General features: G+C 36.4%; 1 protein-coding gene across 1 annotated transcript in view; it reads left to right on the forward strand.

Annotated features, from left to right (window-relative positions):
• The window catches only part of TMCO3 (transmembrane and coiled-coil domains 3), a 68,445-nt gene that overhangs the window by 34,729 nt on the left and 16,843 nt on the right, over nt 1–16,873 (forward strand). Inside the window, exons 7-9 of the mRNA XM_043990591.1 lie at nt 1,702–1,888; nt 5,668–5,785; nt 9,589–9,784. Of these exons, the coding sequence (XP_043846526.1) occupies nt 1,702–1,888; nt 5,668–5,785; nt 9,589–9,784 (501 nt within the window). The remainder of the gene's footprint in view (nt 1–1,701; nt 1,889–5,667; nt 5,786–9,588; nt 9,785–16,873) is intronic.

Below are 16,873 nucleotides of genomic sequence, written 5' to 3' on the forward strand. Positions count from 1 at the left end.
ATAACTTCTATAGTACTGATTTTGTGAAGATTTTTTTTTAACCAGACTCATGATTTACTGGTATAAAGGATTTCCAAAAGAAACTCTTATCAATGCACCTTGTCATTTGCTCTGCAGCTTAGCATCTTAAGAGAGTTACGTTGGGTGCTGAGAGGTTAATTGAGTTACCCATCATCACACAGCCAGGTTAGACTCTGCCCTACTGCCTTTGTACATGCAGGCTTTCATTGGTAAAATGCTTCTGCCTGATTCTGTCTGTTTTTCTGGTGTTCTGTGATGTGTAGTCACATAACATGACAGAGAATAGTAGTGTTTATGGCAGCACATCATGGAGCACCAGGACAATGGAAAATTGGGGGTGGTCCTGTGCAACTTAGAGTCTTAGAGACCTGCCTGGAGCACTGAGAGGTGCAGTGACTAGTCCAGTGATATCAGAAGCAGACTTTGAACTCTGCTCTTCCAGACTTTAAGGATGGCTCTTTATTCGGGACACATCACTCACTGCCCCTCATTTATCTCTGTGACTGCATGAAGTATATTTTTCACATAATCATCTTAAAAACATTATTACGCAGCCTGTTCATATTTATGTAAATGGTCAGTATGAACAAGCTATAATGAATTCCAAATGCAAAATTGCCCAGAAGCAGCATGAAGGAGAAGTGTGTTCCTGGGAAATAATTGTGGTAGAAGCAGGGACTTACTGATGGACAGCCTGTGTGCTCTGTCCATGTGATGTCAGGAGAACCAAAAGAAGGCCTCCACCTCCAGGGGATTGATGGTTGCATGGGACTCTCACAGGCTAGGTGGCCATGGATGGGTTGCTATCTGCATTATTTAAAATTTTTTTTTTTTAGTGAGGCAATTGGGGTTAAGTGACTTGCCTGGGGTCACACAGCTAGTAAGTGTTAAGTGTCTGAGGCCAGATTTGAACCCAGGTACTCCTGACCCCAGGGTCGGTGCTCTATCCACTGCGCCACCTAGCTGCCCCCCACTATCTGCATTATTGAAGGGAGTATCCACATTGCTGAGATCACAGTTTTATCAAAACATTTCTGTGAATGTAATTGAAAGGGAGAGTGCCTACAGTTTTGTCTTCCCTATTGGACAAGTGCTTCTTGAGAACAGAAACTATATTCTTATCTACCACTAGTAAAAGGTGTTATTTAAAGGCAGGGGCAGCAACACTATCTTTGTATCTCCAAGAACCTAGAACACTGCTTTGTAGGAGGCCCTTAATAAATACTTGTTGAAGTCTTTTATATTTCCTTAGAGTGCTGATACCACTTTATGCTTGTTTAGTACTTTACAATTTACAAAGCACCTTAACATTTGTTATTTCATTTGATATACAAAACAACCCTCCAAGGTAGAGCACAATCCTCATTTTACAAATGAGAAACCTCAGGCTAAGAGTTTAAATGACTTGAGGTTGACCCAGACAGTACATGACAAAACCAAGGCTTGAACTCAAGTCTCCTGATTTCCACATTCACTGGTTTTTTTCACGGCACTATACTATCTCTGACCATAGAAAGCATATGTTCAGTTGATCATTGCTAATGGGGGAAATTTTGCTTACATGTTCCGTACAGAGTTTAAATGTACAATCCAGTTTTATTTGTGTAGTATCTGAAGCTTTGGAAAGGAGATAATCCTATTCAGTTATTAAAATATCTAAATAAATTTGTTCTCTTTAAGGTATGGAAGATCGCCTTGCAAGGCTCATGCTATATGACATTCCTAATGGTTTCATTTGGCTTATTGTGGGGACACTTTTTACAAATCAGACCAACACAAAGTGTTTTTATTTCTACTTGTTTATCCTTATCAAGCACACCCTTGGTGTCCAGGTTCCTTGTTGGTAGTACCCGAGGTGAGAAAGAAGGTAGGTGATATACTGTTACGTGAATTTTTTCAATTACATATAGAGTGAATTTATTTTATAAATTAATGCTTAAATTGAGTGATAAAAGCATTGAGATTGTCGTCTTCTTAGGTCATGACTAACAAACTTTTTGGTTGTATTTGGTTCAAATCCGGCCTCAGACACTTAACACTTAATAGCTGTGTGACCCTGGGCAAGTCACTTAACCTCAATTGCCTCACACAAAAAAAATGAGTATGCAATGCAAACATGATTTATGATGCTGGTACTGATACCATTGATGCTGAATACTCTTAAGTGATATAAGAACTGATACAAATGCTGTTTGGCCTAAAGCATTTTCACTTTGATAGATGAATGGAGGATGGACTGGAGAGGAGAGAGAGCAGGTTCTTTCAGTAGTCCAGGCCTGAGGTGATAAGGATCTGTAATGGACTAGTGGCAATTTCAGAGGAGAGAAGGAGGCATATTTGAGAGATGTTGTAGGGGGCAGCTAGGTGGCACAGCGGATAAAGCACTGGCCCTGGATTCAGGAGGACCTGAGTTCAAATCTGGCCTCAGACACTTGACACGTACTAGCTGTGTGACCCTGGGCAAGTCACTTAACCCTCATTGCCCCGGCCCCCCCAAAATAGAATTAAGCTCCTATAAATTCATCTAATTCTAATCTGTTGCTGACTTTGAAAAATGTAGCCTTGGTACAGCTAGGTGGTGCAGTGAATAAAGCACAGGCCCACCTGTTTCAAATCTGGTCTCAGACACTCGACACTAGCCATATGACTCTGGACAAGTCACTTAACCCTCATTACCCCGCAAAGAAAAAAGAAAAAAAAAAGAAAAATGCAGCCCCATAAATTTGGACAGTTTGTAGTTCTGGAAGAAATGAAGTTTTAAAAAATGGTGGGGCAGCTAGGTGGCGCAGTGGATAAAGCATTGGCCCTGGATTCAGGAGGACCTGAATTCAAATCCAGCCTCAGACACTTAACACTTACTAGCTGTGTGACCCTGGGCAAGTCACTTAACCCCAATTGCCTCACCAAAAAAAAAAAAAATGAGTATGTAATGCAACCATGATTTATGATGCTGGTACAGCTACCATTGATGCTGAATACTCTTAAGTGATGTAAGAACTGATACAAATGCTGTTTGGCCTAAAGCATTTCCAAAATCTATTTCCAGGACTTGGTTGGTGAATTTTTGTAGTTATGATGAGTTTTAAGATATATAGTAAAGATACAGAAAATTATGACAGAATCAAGCATGTAAAAGGTATCCAAATTTTAACTGGAGTGTTTTAGACCCTTGGATTTTAATTTTGCATTCTAAATCCTGTAAAATCTCTTAAAGGGATTACCAGACTTAGTAGGAGATAGCCCTGCTGTGGTGGATCAGTTTTTCAAAGGCTTGGCTAGATACATCTGAGATGAGTTAGGCTGGGAGGATGTGGCCTCCATTTATCTAGTGATTTATGTGCAGAGTTCCAAACTTGCCTACAGCCCTGGCCTCCCACCATCACCATCCATGTGGGCCAGTAACAAAGCAGGGGAGAAACAATATAACTGAGGGTGGGAAGGTGGTAGGAGGTGGATTCCTGGTACAGTGGAAAGATTGCTGAATGCAGAGCTAAAGGCCTGGGTTTGAATATGAACTTTGCTACTTAACAACCTCTATGCCCTACCTTTCTGTTCTTTGGCTCTCTTCTATAGAATGGGTGGAGTAGAAGACCCTTAAGTCCCCTTCCACCTCTGAATCTATTATCTTTTCTTTTAATCAAGGTCAGTGTGAAGAACTAAACCTTAGGGAGATTTCTTAGCTGATAATGTACTAGATATAAAAAAGTAAAAAGAGGCATGAAAAACTAGAAAACATTAAGACAGAAAGGGACAGCTAGGTGGCATGGTGGATAAAGCACCAGCCCTGGATTCAGGAGGACCTGAGTTCAAAGCCAGTCTCAGACACTTGACACTTACTAGCTGTGTGACCCTGGGCAAGTCACTTAACCCTCATTGCCCCACAAAGAAAAAGGAAAAAAAAATAGTGGTTCAATTTTGGTATAGATGGCTGGGCTTGTTTTAGAAATGTAATTTTCATATGCACATAATCTCTTGTAAAATATGCATTAAGTTTTCCCTCAAAAACATATCACTACTATTCAAATATATTTTGGAAGTATATTTAGATCATGCATTTGATTAACTAATGGTTTCAAGGAAGGCTGTCAGATTCTTTGGTTCAATATTGGGTACTACTACCAATATTTTGCAAATTATTAAATTCATAAAATTCAACTGTGTGAAGTAGAATCTACTGCTTGTAAATTCAGGGTCCCTGATTCAGGTGTTCCAAAATGATTCAGAGCAGTCATTGCTTAATTTGTAAACCAGCATAACTCTGGTAACACAGCGTAATAAAAAAAAAAGTAGATATCAAAACCAGAATGGTCCTTTTCAAAATGCAGCCAATTCGTGATTCTTTTTTAAAAGTGTGTAGCAAATACAAAATGCTTAGTTTGAAAAAAACAAAAAACCCCACAATTTTCCTCTCTTCTTTCTCTTAGTTATGTACTTTTTCTCTTCTCTTCTCTTCTCTTCTCTTCTCTTCTCTTCTCTTCTCTTCTCTTCTCTTCTCTTCTCTTCTCTTCTCTTCTCTTCTCTTCTCTCTCTCTCTCTCTCTCTCTCTCTCTGGCAATTGGGGTTAAGTGACTTGCCCAGGGTCACACAACTAGTAAGTGTTAAGTGTCTGAGGTCAGATTTGAACTCAGGTCCTCCTGACTCCAGGGCCGGTGCTCTATCCACTGCACCACCTAGCTGCCCCAAGTTATATACTTTTGGTTTTTTTTGGTTTTTTTGGGGTTTTTTTGTGTGTGGGGGGCAATGGGGGTTAAGTGACTTGCCCAGGGTCACGCAGCTAGTAAGTGTCAAGTGTCTCAGGCCGGATTTGAACTCAGGTACTCCTGAATCCAGGGCCGGTGCTTTAACCACTGCGCCATCTAGCAGCCCCCCTGAAATGTTCTTAAAAGTATATAACTTGGGGGGCCGCTAGGTGGTGCAGTGGATAAAGCACCGGCCCTGGATTCAGGAGTACCTGAGTTCAAATCCGGCCTGAGACACTTGACACTTACTAGCTGCGTGACCCTGGGCAAGTCACTTAACCCCCTATTGCCTGCAAAAAAAGAAGGAAAAAAAAAAAAGAACATTTCACAGTTACTTCTGAACCACTCACCTTCAAATCTACTTTCTCTTCTTCTTCTTCTCTTCTTCCACACACTTTCTTTGTGCAAACAGTGACAGCTTTGTAATGGGGAAACTGCTATTGTTGGCAAGAAGACTTAGAGCTTGGTTAAAGGTTAGATTCAGTTGGGAGTAGAGATATAGGTCAAGCCATTTTGTCTAGCTTGAAGAACAAAATATGGATTAAGAAAGAAAGCTGCTTATCTACCTTTCTGCAATGAATGAAATTTATTTGTCATTGATTCAAATACAAAAATATCCTCAGCAGTTATTTAACTTTTGAGAAGGTAATGTTGTAGGCATGCGAATGATGTAAGCAACTTTATTCTAAGAGCCCTTATTAAAATCTTATCTGAAATATTTTTACTACTTTATCTAGAAAAAATAAATTTTAAAATCTGTGTTGTTTTTATGTGGCAAAAAAACCCAACCTTTTAGTTGATTAGTACAAAGTTTCAGAGCAAGTCAGCATGACAGTATTGATATGCGTAAGGTATTTTATACTGCTTTAAACCGAGATTATTAATACCAATCTTTATTCTCAAACAGGTGAAATTGACTACAGCAGTGTGCTTCTTGGAATGCTAGTAATGCAAGATGTACAGCTTGGATTATTCATAGCTGTTATGCCAACTCTCATACAAGCAGGAGTTAATACATATTCCAGGTTAAATTTTATTATGCTTCCTACTATAATTTATTATTTTCAGATTGGTTATCCATGAATTATTACTGAAAATGAAAATCTTATCAGGGTTTACTGTCTCTATCTCCTCTTATCTTTTAGCTTATGATTTTTATAACTCGCATCATTCTCCATCTCAGTAAAAATAAATCCCCAGGGGGCAGCTAGGTGGCGCAGTGGATAAAGTACCTGCCCTGGATTCAGGAAGACCTGAGTTCACATCCGGCCTCAGACACTTACATTTGCTAGCTGTGTGACCCTGGGCAAGTCACTTAACCCCTGTTGCCTGGCCAAAAATAAAATAAAATAAATCCCCAAAATTTAAGCTAGAGTTTCTTTTCTTTATGGGTTGGTTAGAATTTATGTAAAAGGGCAGCTAGGTGGCACAGTGGATAAAACACTGGCCCTGGATTCAGGAGGACCTGAGTTCAAATCTGACCTCAGACACTTGACACTTACTAGCTGTGTGACCCCAGGCAAGTCACTTAACCCCAATTGCCTCAGAAAAAAAAAAAGAATTTATGTAAAAGGGAAAAAAATAATTCATGTTGTAGGTATCGAAAATGAGTGGAAGATGGACTCGAATGGGGAGAGACCTGAATCAGGGAGATTAAATTAAAATTTAAAATGGAGATGAAAATTGAATTCATGGGACCTGATGAAATCACCAAGTACGATAATATAGAGGGAGAAGAGAATAGGGTCCATGACAGCCTTGGGGAACATCCAAAGGAGGCTGAGGGAAATGGTCAGTTTTGTTACTTGATAGCTCCTGTACTGACCTAAAATTATATCACCAATGTTTGATCATCTAGTTTATTCATAGGACTGGTTTCTAAATAACCTTTGGCTGTTTCCAAAAAGTAATAAGGACAACCCTCAAAACATCTTCTACAAGGAGATGATTTCTCCTTTCAGAATTATCTTCACTTACCCTTATATATATCTTGTATGTACCTGGTTCTTTGCACATTGTCTCCCCCATTAGAATATATACTCCTTTGAGGATAGGGATTTTTTCTTTTTGGCCTTTCTTTATATTCTCAGCACTTAGCATAGTACTTGGCACATAGTAAGCACTGACTGCTTGTTGATTAACTTATATTCAAAAGATAATAACAAGCTCTTAATACAGTTCCAAGTAAGGCATTCCCAAAAAGTTTTCAACAGTGGTAATATGATTCACTTGTCTGTTATAATTGTTTTGAAGGACTCATTACCAATTTGTTTAAATACTACAACATTGTTTTAAAGGAAGTAACTTAAGCTTGGCTAATAACCAAGGAGCATAAAAATTGTTCTCCAAATCTGACTGAAAAAAACTGACATTTGAGCCCTACATAATATAAATCAAAATTCCTCTTCTCTTTTGAATTTTCCTACTTAAAAATAATGATACACTGTAGGAAGTTATTAGTATCCTTTGCACGTACTCCTCTCTAGAATAAATTGACTAGCAAATTTTATTTTATGAAATAGTGGGCCCACCCTTAGCCTGGATTTTTAATTTTAGAATACCTACATTAAAGTCCTACTCCAATGTCTCATCTTGGTCAGTAGGTGACCTGGGGTTCCTAAAGGTTTTGCTAGAATGGATTAAAAACCAAAATCCTAGAATACTGTTGTAGGTTTTTTTTGGGGGGGGGCAGGGCAGTGGGGGTTAAGTGACTTGCCCAGGGTCACACAGCTAGTAAGTGTCAAGTGTCTGAGGTTGGATTTGAACTCAGGTCCTCCTGAATCCAGGGCCGGTGCTTTATCCACTGTGCCACCTAGCTGCCCCCAATAATGCTGTTTTACAAGAAACACATTTGAAGCAGAGAGACATACAATGGAGCAAAATATATTATGCTTCAGCTGAAGTAAAAAAAGCAGGGATAGCAATCCTGATCTCAGACAAAGCAAAGGCAAAAATAGATCTAATTCAAAGAGATAAGGAAGGAAACTACATCTTGCTAAAAGGTACCGAGAAATCATTTAATCTAACAACTGATTTTACAGATTGAAACTCTGAGTTCAACAAAAGCACCAAGTAACATAGCTGTGGCTAGACCTGGGTCTCCCAGGCTTTCAGTTCTGTGCTTTCCCTCTGATAGCCCAGAACTCTTAATTTAAGAGGCAGTTCTGCAAAAGAATGGAGCAGCCAAAAAAGCAGACTAACTCTTCACTTATCTGATATGGTTGAGGATTCATAGTATGGCTAACTAAAATTTTTGAACCTATGGTTCAAACTGCCTTTGTCAGGTTTGAATAGTTATATTTGTTGATCTCTCAATTATGCTTTTTTTGAAATTCAGCATTTGACTCACCATAGATCTTCGATCAAATAACTTATCCATAGTAAAGTCAATACACTGATGGAGACAATATAAGGACACAGAGTAATGGTTGTTTCTGTTGATTTCAAGTAATTGGATTGAACCTGCAGAATAAAATAAATCTTTCCCCAAAATTTCATAAGCAGAAAACTGATAAAGTTGGCAATAAATAAATTTTTAAATAGTCTGAAATTTAATTTAGAAATTTATGGGATAAATGCTTTTAAGTTTCAGATAACCAGCTTTTACTATAGATAATTCTGGATTTTTCCATCTTGGAGTATAGGGTTTACTGGGGTTCCAGTAGTTTTGAAGGTGAAGGTTAAATAAGGTATGACTTTTTAAATTAAAAGAATCATGAATATAGAGACAAAAATAAAAATCCATATTGGACACCTGTATTGCTTTTGCTTATATAATAAACCTAGAGGCTGAATCATATTTAAATTCCAGTAGCTAAAAGTAAAAAGCTAACTGCATTTAGAAGTTCCTGGGAGATGTCAGATAAATGGATTTAGATTTCAAATAATTGCTCATTTGCTTTCCTCCCATCAACTTCTCTCTGTTATCCATACTTGGTGCCATTCTTGCTTTTTATATTGTATGGTTCCTGCCTCAGGGTGGACTCTGATCTCCTGTACCACTGCCCCTAGCTATTTGCATTTCTAGTACTGATTGTACAAATAATTACTGTCCTATTATCCCATGCTGAACTATGATGTGGTATATTTAGTCCATTGATCATTATAACTCTTTACCTAGAACTGGGAGCTAAGTGCTCCTTCATTCAACATACCCAAGATAACAAAAGCTTTTTAACTGTAATTATTAAAAATAAAGTATACCCTTCTTAGGTTCTTGGTATAGTAGTAAAAACTGCTTATAAACTTTTCCATCCTTTTGGAGATTAGACTGAGTAAAACAGTGCTCTCAATGTGTTTGGATTAATAATTATATTAAATTCACTGGAAAATTAAAGAATTCTGGTTTGAGAAGAGGATAAAAGAATATGCTATTAGAAGTTTAATTAGTTGCTTTGTTGCTATGACTCCTTTAATTCTGTAACTCTGGGATGTAAATCAAACCTTGTTATATGCACAAGGACTTTGAAAGTATATTAATTCTTTTGTTGAATAGGAATTTCGTTAGGTCAGACATTGCTCCAAAAAAGCAGGTAATAGGGTTTGTATTTTAAATCTTTTCAACACAGGTTTTTGGTCCTAACAATGTCGTTTCTTATGAATTCAATATCCTATATCTAATCCAAATGGCAATACAAAATGTAAAGTTAAGACTTCGGGACACATATGATTTTGTAGATTTCATTTCAAAATTTCAAAATACATGTTAATCTGTTAATTAATTTGAAACAACATATTGAAAGAAAAATATCAGAAGCTAATGTCAGGATAAATGGGAGAAACAGGGTTTAAAGGTAGAATAACATTTTTTCTTTTTGTTTCCCTCCAGCATTTTCCTGGAAATACTGAGAATAATGATACTGATTGGTCAAATCCTCGTTTCTCTGGTTACTGTTTTTCTTATATGTCTCGTTATAAAGACTTATCTTATAGGCCCATATTATCGAAAGCTGCATATGGAGAGCAAAGGAAATAAAGAAATTCTTGTTTTAGGAATATCAGCCTTCATCTTTCTAATGTTAACGGTAATTTTCACATGATAAAATATTTTTTTCTTATATTTGAGAAGATTTATATTCTATTTAAAGGAAAGTGCTACATTATGGTTAGTTACTAAGGGATCATAAGTACTTCTATAACTCTTAAATATTACCGTATTTGTCCAGATTTAGGCCATGTTCTGAGAAGGACAGTTTCTTGGAAGTTTAAAAAAAATTGGTGGTGGGTGGGATACATATAATGAAAAATTATACTTCAATCAGCGTTTCTACAAACCGGATTTTAGGGAGAGGACAGAAGCAGTATGTTCTTTATTTGGACCAGTGTGGTTATTGTCATCGAATTATTTACATTAAGAGATTACATTATAGATTATTTGTAGTCTCCATTGTTGATCTGTAGAGTAAAATAATTCAGTGAACAAACCTCTAAAAATCCTGTGATTTTACTTTTAAATGCTTTACTAAAACTTTGTTTTTTAAATTGACATTTTAAAAGCTTGACTGAGAAATTAGTCACATTAGCTCCAATTCTAAATCTGTCCTTTCCTCATCTTTCAGACAGTTTCACATTTGAAATAAAAGTTCAGTAGTACAAAAGCAGTTTTACAGTGCCAACTTTTAGATAAAGTACAGTCAAGTGACTGAGGGCAGATTGGAATTTTTAAAAGTAATAAATATGCAACTTTTCCAGGCAGTAAAAAGTTCTTTTTATGTTAATCCAGAACCACAATGGCATTTTTATTGGGATAAGAGAGCAGAGTAATAAAGGAAGTGGTTTTCTATGAAATTCCACGTCAGACAGCTCCTTTCTAACAAAAAAAAATTGCTAGCCGCTGATTGATCATATTACTAATTGAATTGAACCTCCATTACCTTTAATATAAAAACAGTAAATAACCAGAAATGTAGAGTGCAGCGTTAAAACACACGATATTCAGAGATAAATGGGGTTTTTAATGTTTTGTTAAAGGATATAGATTTCATGAGATTTTAAGGACATAATTATCATGAAGGAGAAAAGGCAATTTAATTTTTTTCTTATCTTTGACAAAGTTACCTAATTTAGAGGTTTCCTTATTATTAAAAAAAAGAGAGAGACCAACTTAATGAGTAATTAAAACAAAACTTGTATTATCCCGTAAGTTAGGGTAATTTTGTACTAAAAGGTAGAAGTGTATTAAATTGCTAAAAGTAGATTCTTCCAACTTTCCTATTAAGGTTCTTTCTGATAAGTTCTAATAATCAACTTTATTAAATGATTTTTTAGGAAGAAAAAGCCTTACTTCTTGTTTTTGTAAGAAAGTATTTCTGTACAAATTATTTGGGCTTTTATGAATATTTTTAACATTTTAAATAAACAAGTTTTCACTTCACTCTTCAAAAAGAAACTCACAATAACTTTTAACTGTGTTAGATTTTGAATAAATATTGACCTAATTTGAAAAAATAAACATCTAAAAATAGGAAAACATCCTTTTTTTTCTTTCTTTTTTTTTGGTGAGGCAATTGGGGTTAAGTGACTTGCCCAGGGTCACACAGCTAGTAAGTGTCAACTGTCTGAGGCTGGATTTGAACTCAGATCCTCCTGAATCCAAGGCCAGTGCTCTATCCACTGTGCCACCTAGCTGCCCCCGAAAACATCCTTTTTAAAGAAAATTCTATATGCTGATATTTTTAACAGGCTTTACTTTAAATGCACTCAAATCTGTAAGTCATAGCCTCAGTTTAATTAAAGACTAGTGCAGCTAGATGACACAGTGGATGACACTAGACCTAGAGTCATGAAGGACCTAAGTTCAAATCTGACCTCAGACACTTACTAGCTGTATGACCCTGGACAAGTCACTTCACCCTTTTTTTGCCTCAGTTTCCTCATCTATAAAATGGGCTGGAGAAGGAAATGGCAAATCACTCCATTATCATTGCCATGTCAGACATGACTGAACAAGAACAAGTAGTTAAAAGACTAACCAATGAAAGAGGAAATTCTTGTCTTGGAATGTATTCCTACTTTCCGCTCAAATTTATGGGAGGACAGTTCTCTGAATAGGATTCTATAATATAGTTTAGATAGGAATAAATCTGTGAAAATTTCACATACTTTAACTCTTCAAGAAATTTATACATTCATATTTTTTGCCTATGGTTTTGCCTTCTCTAAAATGGAGGTGATTCTATTTCTTTTCTTCTTGTTACATAAATTCGAATGATCACCTTCAACTCATCACCCAAAATTTTGACCAACTGCCTTCAGATTTAATGAGTGGAAACATTGTAGCCATTTATGTATATGAAAAAGCACTAATGTTAAGGAATTAAAATATAAATGGGAACCTACAGGGAGCATATCATTAGTTCAATAAATATTAAATATCTAATCTGTCTACTATGTATAGAACCTTGAAGAGATTATAGTCTAATTAAGTTAATAAGACATGCACAGGACACAAAACTACATATATCAGGTATCATTATGTTTATGGCAATGGCAAAAAATACAATGGAGAGTGGAGAGATCAGTGTGAACCAAAGAAATTGAGAAATACTTCATTGAAAGGTGAAGACTTGACATAAGAGCCTCGAAGAATGGGCAGCATTTTCATAGTCAAGAATGGAAAAGAAGTCACTAACAGTAATGTGCTGGAGCCAGCCCATACTAACTTGTGAGAGCCAGTTGTTAAATTTTCACTGTGAGCATTTACTTGAAAAATAGCAAATGCCACAAATCAGGACTTGATTTATTGCTTTGTTGATTGTCTAGACTTGGGAAATTCTAGGTGGAGAAAATATAATAATACAGATTAAATTTTTAAATGTATACCAGGTTTTTTGTTTTTGTTTTTTCCTCCCCCTCAGAGAGCTAGTTGTTAAACATTAACCAGCATGGCCCTGGTTCTACAGTAGAGGGGAGAATGAGCAAATTTCTGATGGCAGGAGAGAATGTGCCATATATGTGGGATAGTTATAAGACCAGCTTGATTGGAGGTGGAAGAGACCTATTGGGTAGGTAAGGTGGACCTCTGACTGCCAGTGTATAGAATTTGGATTTGATCCAGAAAGCACTGGGGATCCATTTGGGGGGGGGGTGTTAATCTGGTAGTAATTGTGGAACACAAAGTACAGTTAGATATCAGTTAATAGTGTATAACAGTGATAAAGGTTTGAGGTAACAAGGACTAGAATGGCAGCAATGTGATTAAAGTGAAAGGAAGAGGGGGCAGCTAGGTGGAGCAGTGGATGAAGCAATGGCCCTGGATTCAGGAGGACCCAAGTTAAAATCTGGCTTCAAAACACTTGACACTTACTGGCTGTGCGACCCTGGGCAAGTCACTTAACCCTCATTGCCCCACAAAAAAAAAAAAAAAGTGAAAGGAAGAGACTAGACAAAAAGAATACAGAGGGTTTTGTGACTGAACACAGGGGAGAGAAGAGTTAAAAAGGAATTAGGTTAGAAGGATAACTCCATTGATAGAAATAAGGAAATTCAGTTTCATAAGGAAGTGATGAGAGTATTGAGTTTTGTCCAGTTCTGTTGTAATGTTCCAAGGAAATCATAGTACTTTAACGTTTGCAAAGCTCTAAGTGATATTGTACCTGATTCATAACAATATTGGTCATTGATTACTTTGAATTTTTAAAACAAAATCTTAATGAAGGTATCACTACTGACCCTGTAGATAATGATTTTTTTAATCATTTGCAACATTGGTATAAAAGATTATTTTGCTAATATGTATATTTCCTTTGCTTTTATTAAATCTCAGTCACATGTTTAAAGCTTTTAACAGTAACTTCAAAGTAAATTTTTTAACTTTTAAAAGTAACTATAAAGATTTTCAAAATAATTTCCATATTTGATCCTCACAATAACCCTGTGTAGTAGGGACTTAGGAATACTGTCATCCTCATTTTATAGATGACAAAACTAAAGATTAAATAGATGGACTTGTCTGGGGTCGTATTGTTAATAAGCAGAGTACATACATAGGAAATGTTTAATAAATGATTCTTGACCTGACTTGACTAGTAAATGTCAGAGATAGGATTTGTACCCAGTCCAAAAATCTTTGCACAAGGTTATTTTGCCTGTTCCAATACTTGTAAAAATTTCTCACTTTGTCTTGTGCTAATTTTTGTTTCTGTTCTTCAAAAGTCTTCCTAAATTAGCTATCATATTTATTTAAATTAGTCATTCAACTAGCACTTATTAAGAACCTACTCTGGGGCAGCTAGGTGGCGCAGTGGATAGAGCACTGGCCCTGGAGTCAGGAGTGAGTACCTGAGTTCAAATCTGGCCTCAGACACTTAACACTTACTAGCTGTGTGACCCTGGGCAAGTCACTTAACCCCAGTTGCCTCACTAAAAAAAAAAAAGAAAAAGAACCTACTCTCTGCCAGGCACCATACATACTAAGCATTGGGGTACAAGGAAAGACAGGCCCTGTTCTCCAGGAGCTCACAGACAAACAGGGCAGCAAAATCCAAGAAACTATGTATGTATTAAACAGCTACAGAATATATGGGAAATAAGCAACAGAGGAAAGCCATTAGCTGATTGGATATAGAAAATGAGAGAGTAAGGAGTTGAGAATGATACCCAGCTTATGAGCCTGGGTAAGTTAAGAATTGGTGAGGATTTGGGATCAAAGGTAATTTGTTCCAAAATTTCATTTTGGATATGTTAAGCTTAAGATGTCTATGAGGCATCATCCATTTAGAGATGTCCTAATATTAGGCTGTTCAAAATGCAAGACTGGAGGTTTAGTTTCAAAACTTATTTGGAGCTAATTATTTTGCTCTCCAGTATTCTGTCTCACATTTCATTTTTCTAGATTTGCCTTGTAAAAACTCGCTTCTTGAGTGTTTTGTTAATCTTTAAATAAACATTGTTTTTATTTTGAAATCCAACAAAAGCCCCTCGGGGGCAGGGACTATTTTTTATGTGTGTCCCTAGTATGTAGCACAGTACCAGAGATAGAGTAGGTGATCAATAAAGGCTTACTGATTGACACAACTTCTTCCTATCCTGTTTAAGTTCTTCCTCAAATCCTGTTGATACCCTGTCATTTTAACTTCAGTAATCCCTATCTGTGTCAAAATAGGGACCTTGCTATTTTCATTTTTCATCAGGGAAGTTGAATGATTGTCTATTCCTGAATATTTTTCTCTTTGAATTACATTTGATCGAAACTGTCTTTTCTCTGCTCCTTTCTCCTTTACATAATCTTTCTTGAACAGAACAGAAACATTTTATTGTTGCTTCTGCCGGTGATACATAAAAGTCAAAAAAATCCTTCTCACTTCACTAATTTTTATTTGACCCTATATCTGACCTGCTATCCCTTAGTTGCATAGACCTTTACTGATCTACATGATCTTTCTAGATTAAGTATACTTTTTTGTTCGAAAAACTTGAAATTAACCTGCATCAAACTACAACTATTATTAAAATAATCCATCTTTTTAAGATACCTGCTAATTTTTGTTGACCATTGTAATGCTTTATGTTTTATCAAGACTATATTGGGGCAGCTAGGTGGTGCAGTGGATAAAGCACTGGTCCTGGATTCAGGAGTACCTGAGTTCAAATCTGGCCTCAGACACTTGACACTTACCAGCTGTGTGACCCTGGGCAAGTCACTTAACCCCATTGCCCCGCAAAAAAAAAAGACTATATTATGTTTTATTGTATATATTCAAACTATTTAGAACTTTTTTTTTCTTTTGGGTTCTTGATTCAGTAAGAAGTAGTAGGCTTCTTTTTAGTACTATGTAAAAATTTAGATAAACTAAAGACAATTGTCATTGATCCTTGATAATTTAGGAGTGTTGAAGAAGGGGGGTGTTGGGACAGGCGAGCCAACTTTCCCAGGGTCACTCAGCTAGTATGTAAGATCTGATAATTGAACCCAGGCCTTGTGACTCCAAGGCCCATTATCCACTACATCATGTTGTCTTTATGAGAATTAAAACGGTCTTAAATACAGTTTTAAATTTTTCTAAGCAGTTCTTATCCTATTTTGAATTTAATTTCTCACTAATGATCAATTGACATTGAAGCTACAAGGGACCTTAGAAATCACGTGTCCAGGGGCAGCTAGGTGGCACAGTGGATAGAGCACTGGCCCTGGAGCCAGGAGGACCTGAGTTCAAATCCAGCCTCAGACACTTAACACTTACTAGCTGTGTGACTCTGGGCAAGTCACTTAACCCCAATTGCCTCACCAAAAAAAAAAAACAAAACAACAACACATGTCCAAACCTCTCATTTTTACAGACAAGAAAGTTTCGGACACAGAGGCAAAGTGACTTGATATATAGGTGATTGGTGGCAGAAGCAAGCCTTGAAATTAGATCTTCCAAATCCTAGGCCAGTATCTATTCCATTATAACACCTCTTCTGTCAAACTATTTGAAGTGTGTTTTTTTTTTATTTAAAATGTAAAATTATTTTTTATTTTGTATATTTAAGTAATCAGTTCTAAATAAGCATTTACTTTTATAGACATTTTAAATGTAAGTATTCTTAGAAGGAAGGAATTATCAAAGAAGTTAACTTTTTTTTTCCTTTTTAAAAATTTTAATGTAATAAACATTTCTATTAATAGTTTTGGGTTCCAATTTTTATCCCTCCTTCCCCTTGCCCTTCCCTGAAAGCAATCATGTATGATATGCAAAGTATTACCTTATTTGTCATTTTGTACAAGAAAATTTGATTAAAAGTTAACTTCACTTTAAAAAATCATTGTGTTTTTTTCCATTTGCTTTGCAGTAATAACATCATATCAGGAAGCTTAACTTTATACTAGGCCCATTCTAACAATTCAGCAGTGGAACTACTTACCATATAGTGAATTGATTCTTTGACATCCAAAGCTAGTAGATTTTCATGTGATCAAAAGGGAAAGGGACAGAGGCAGGGATCTGTCCTCTCCTTGGTATAGAGAACTCTTAGACTAAGGAAGCTACCTCTCTCAGTGCAGGTTAATGCTTGGTGCCCATTCTAGTCTTTGAGCTTCCTAGAGAACTGAGAGGTTGAATAGCCTGCCCAGAGTCATCTAGTCAGTGTGTGTTAAAAGGTAGGTTTTAATTTGGGTTTTCTGAGCAGTAAAG

The sequence above is a fragment of the Dromiciops gliroides genome, chromosome 3, assembly GCF_019393635.1.
Source record: "Dromiciops gliroides isolate mDroGli1 chromosome 3, mDroGli1.pri, whole genome shotgun sequence".
In the NCBI taxonomy this organism is placed as follows: Eukaryota; Metazoa; Chordata; class Mammalia; order Microbiotheria; family Microbiotheriidae; genus Dromiciops; species Dromiciops gliroides.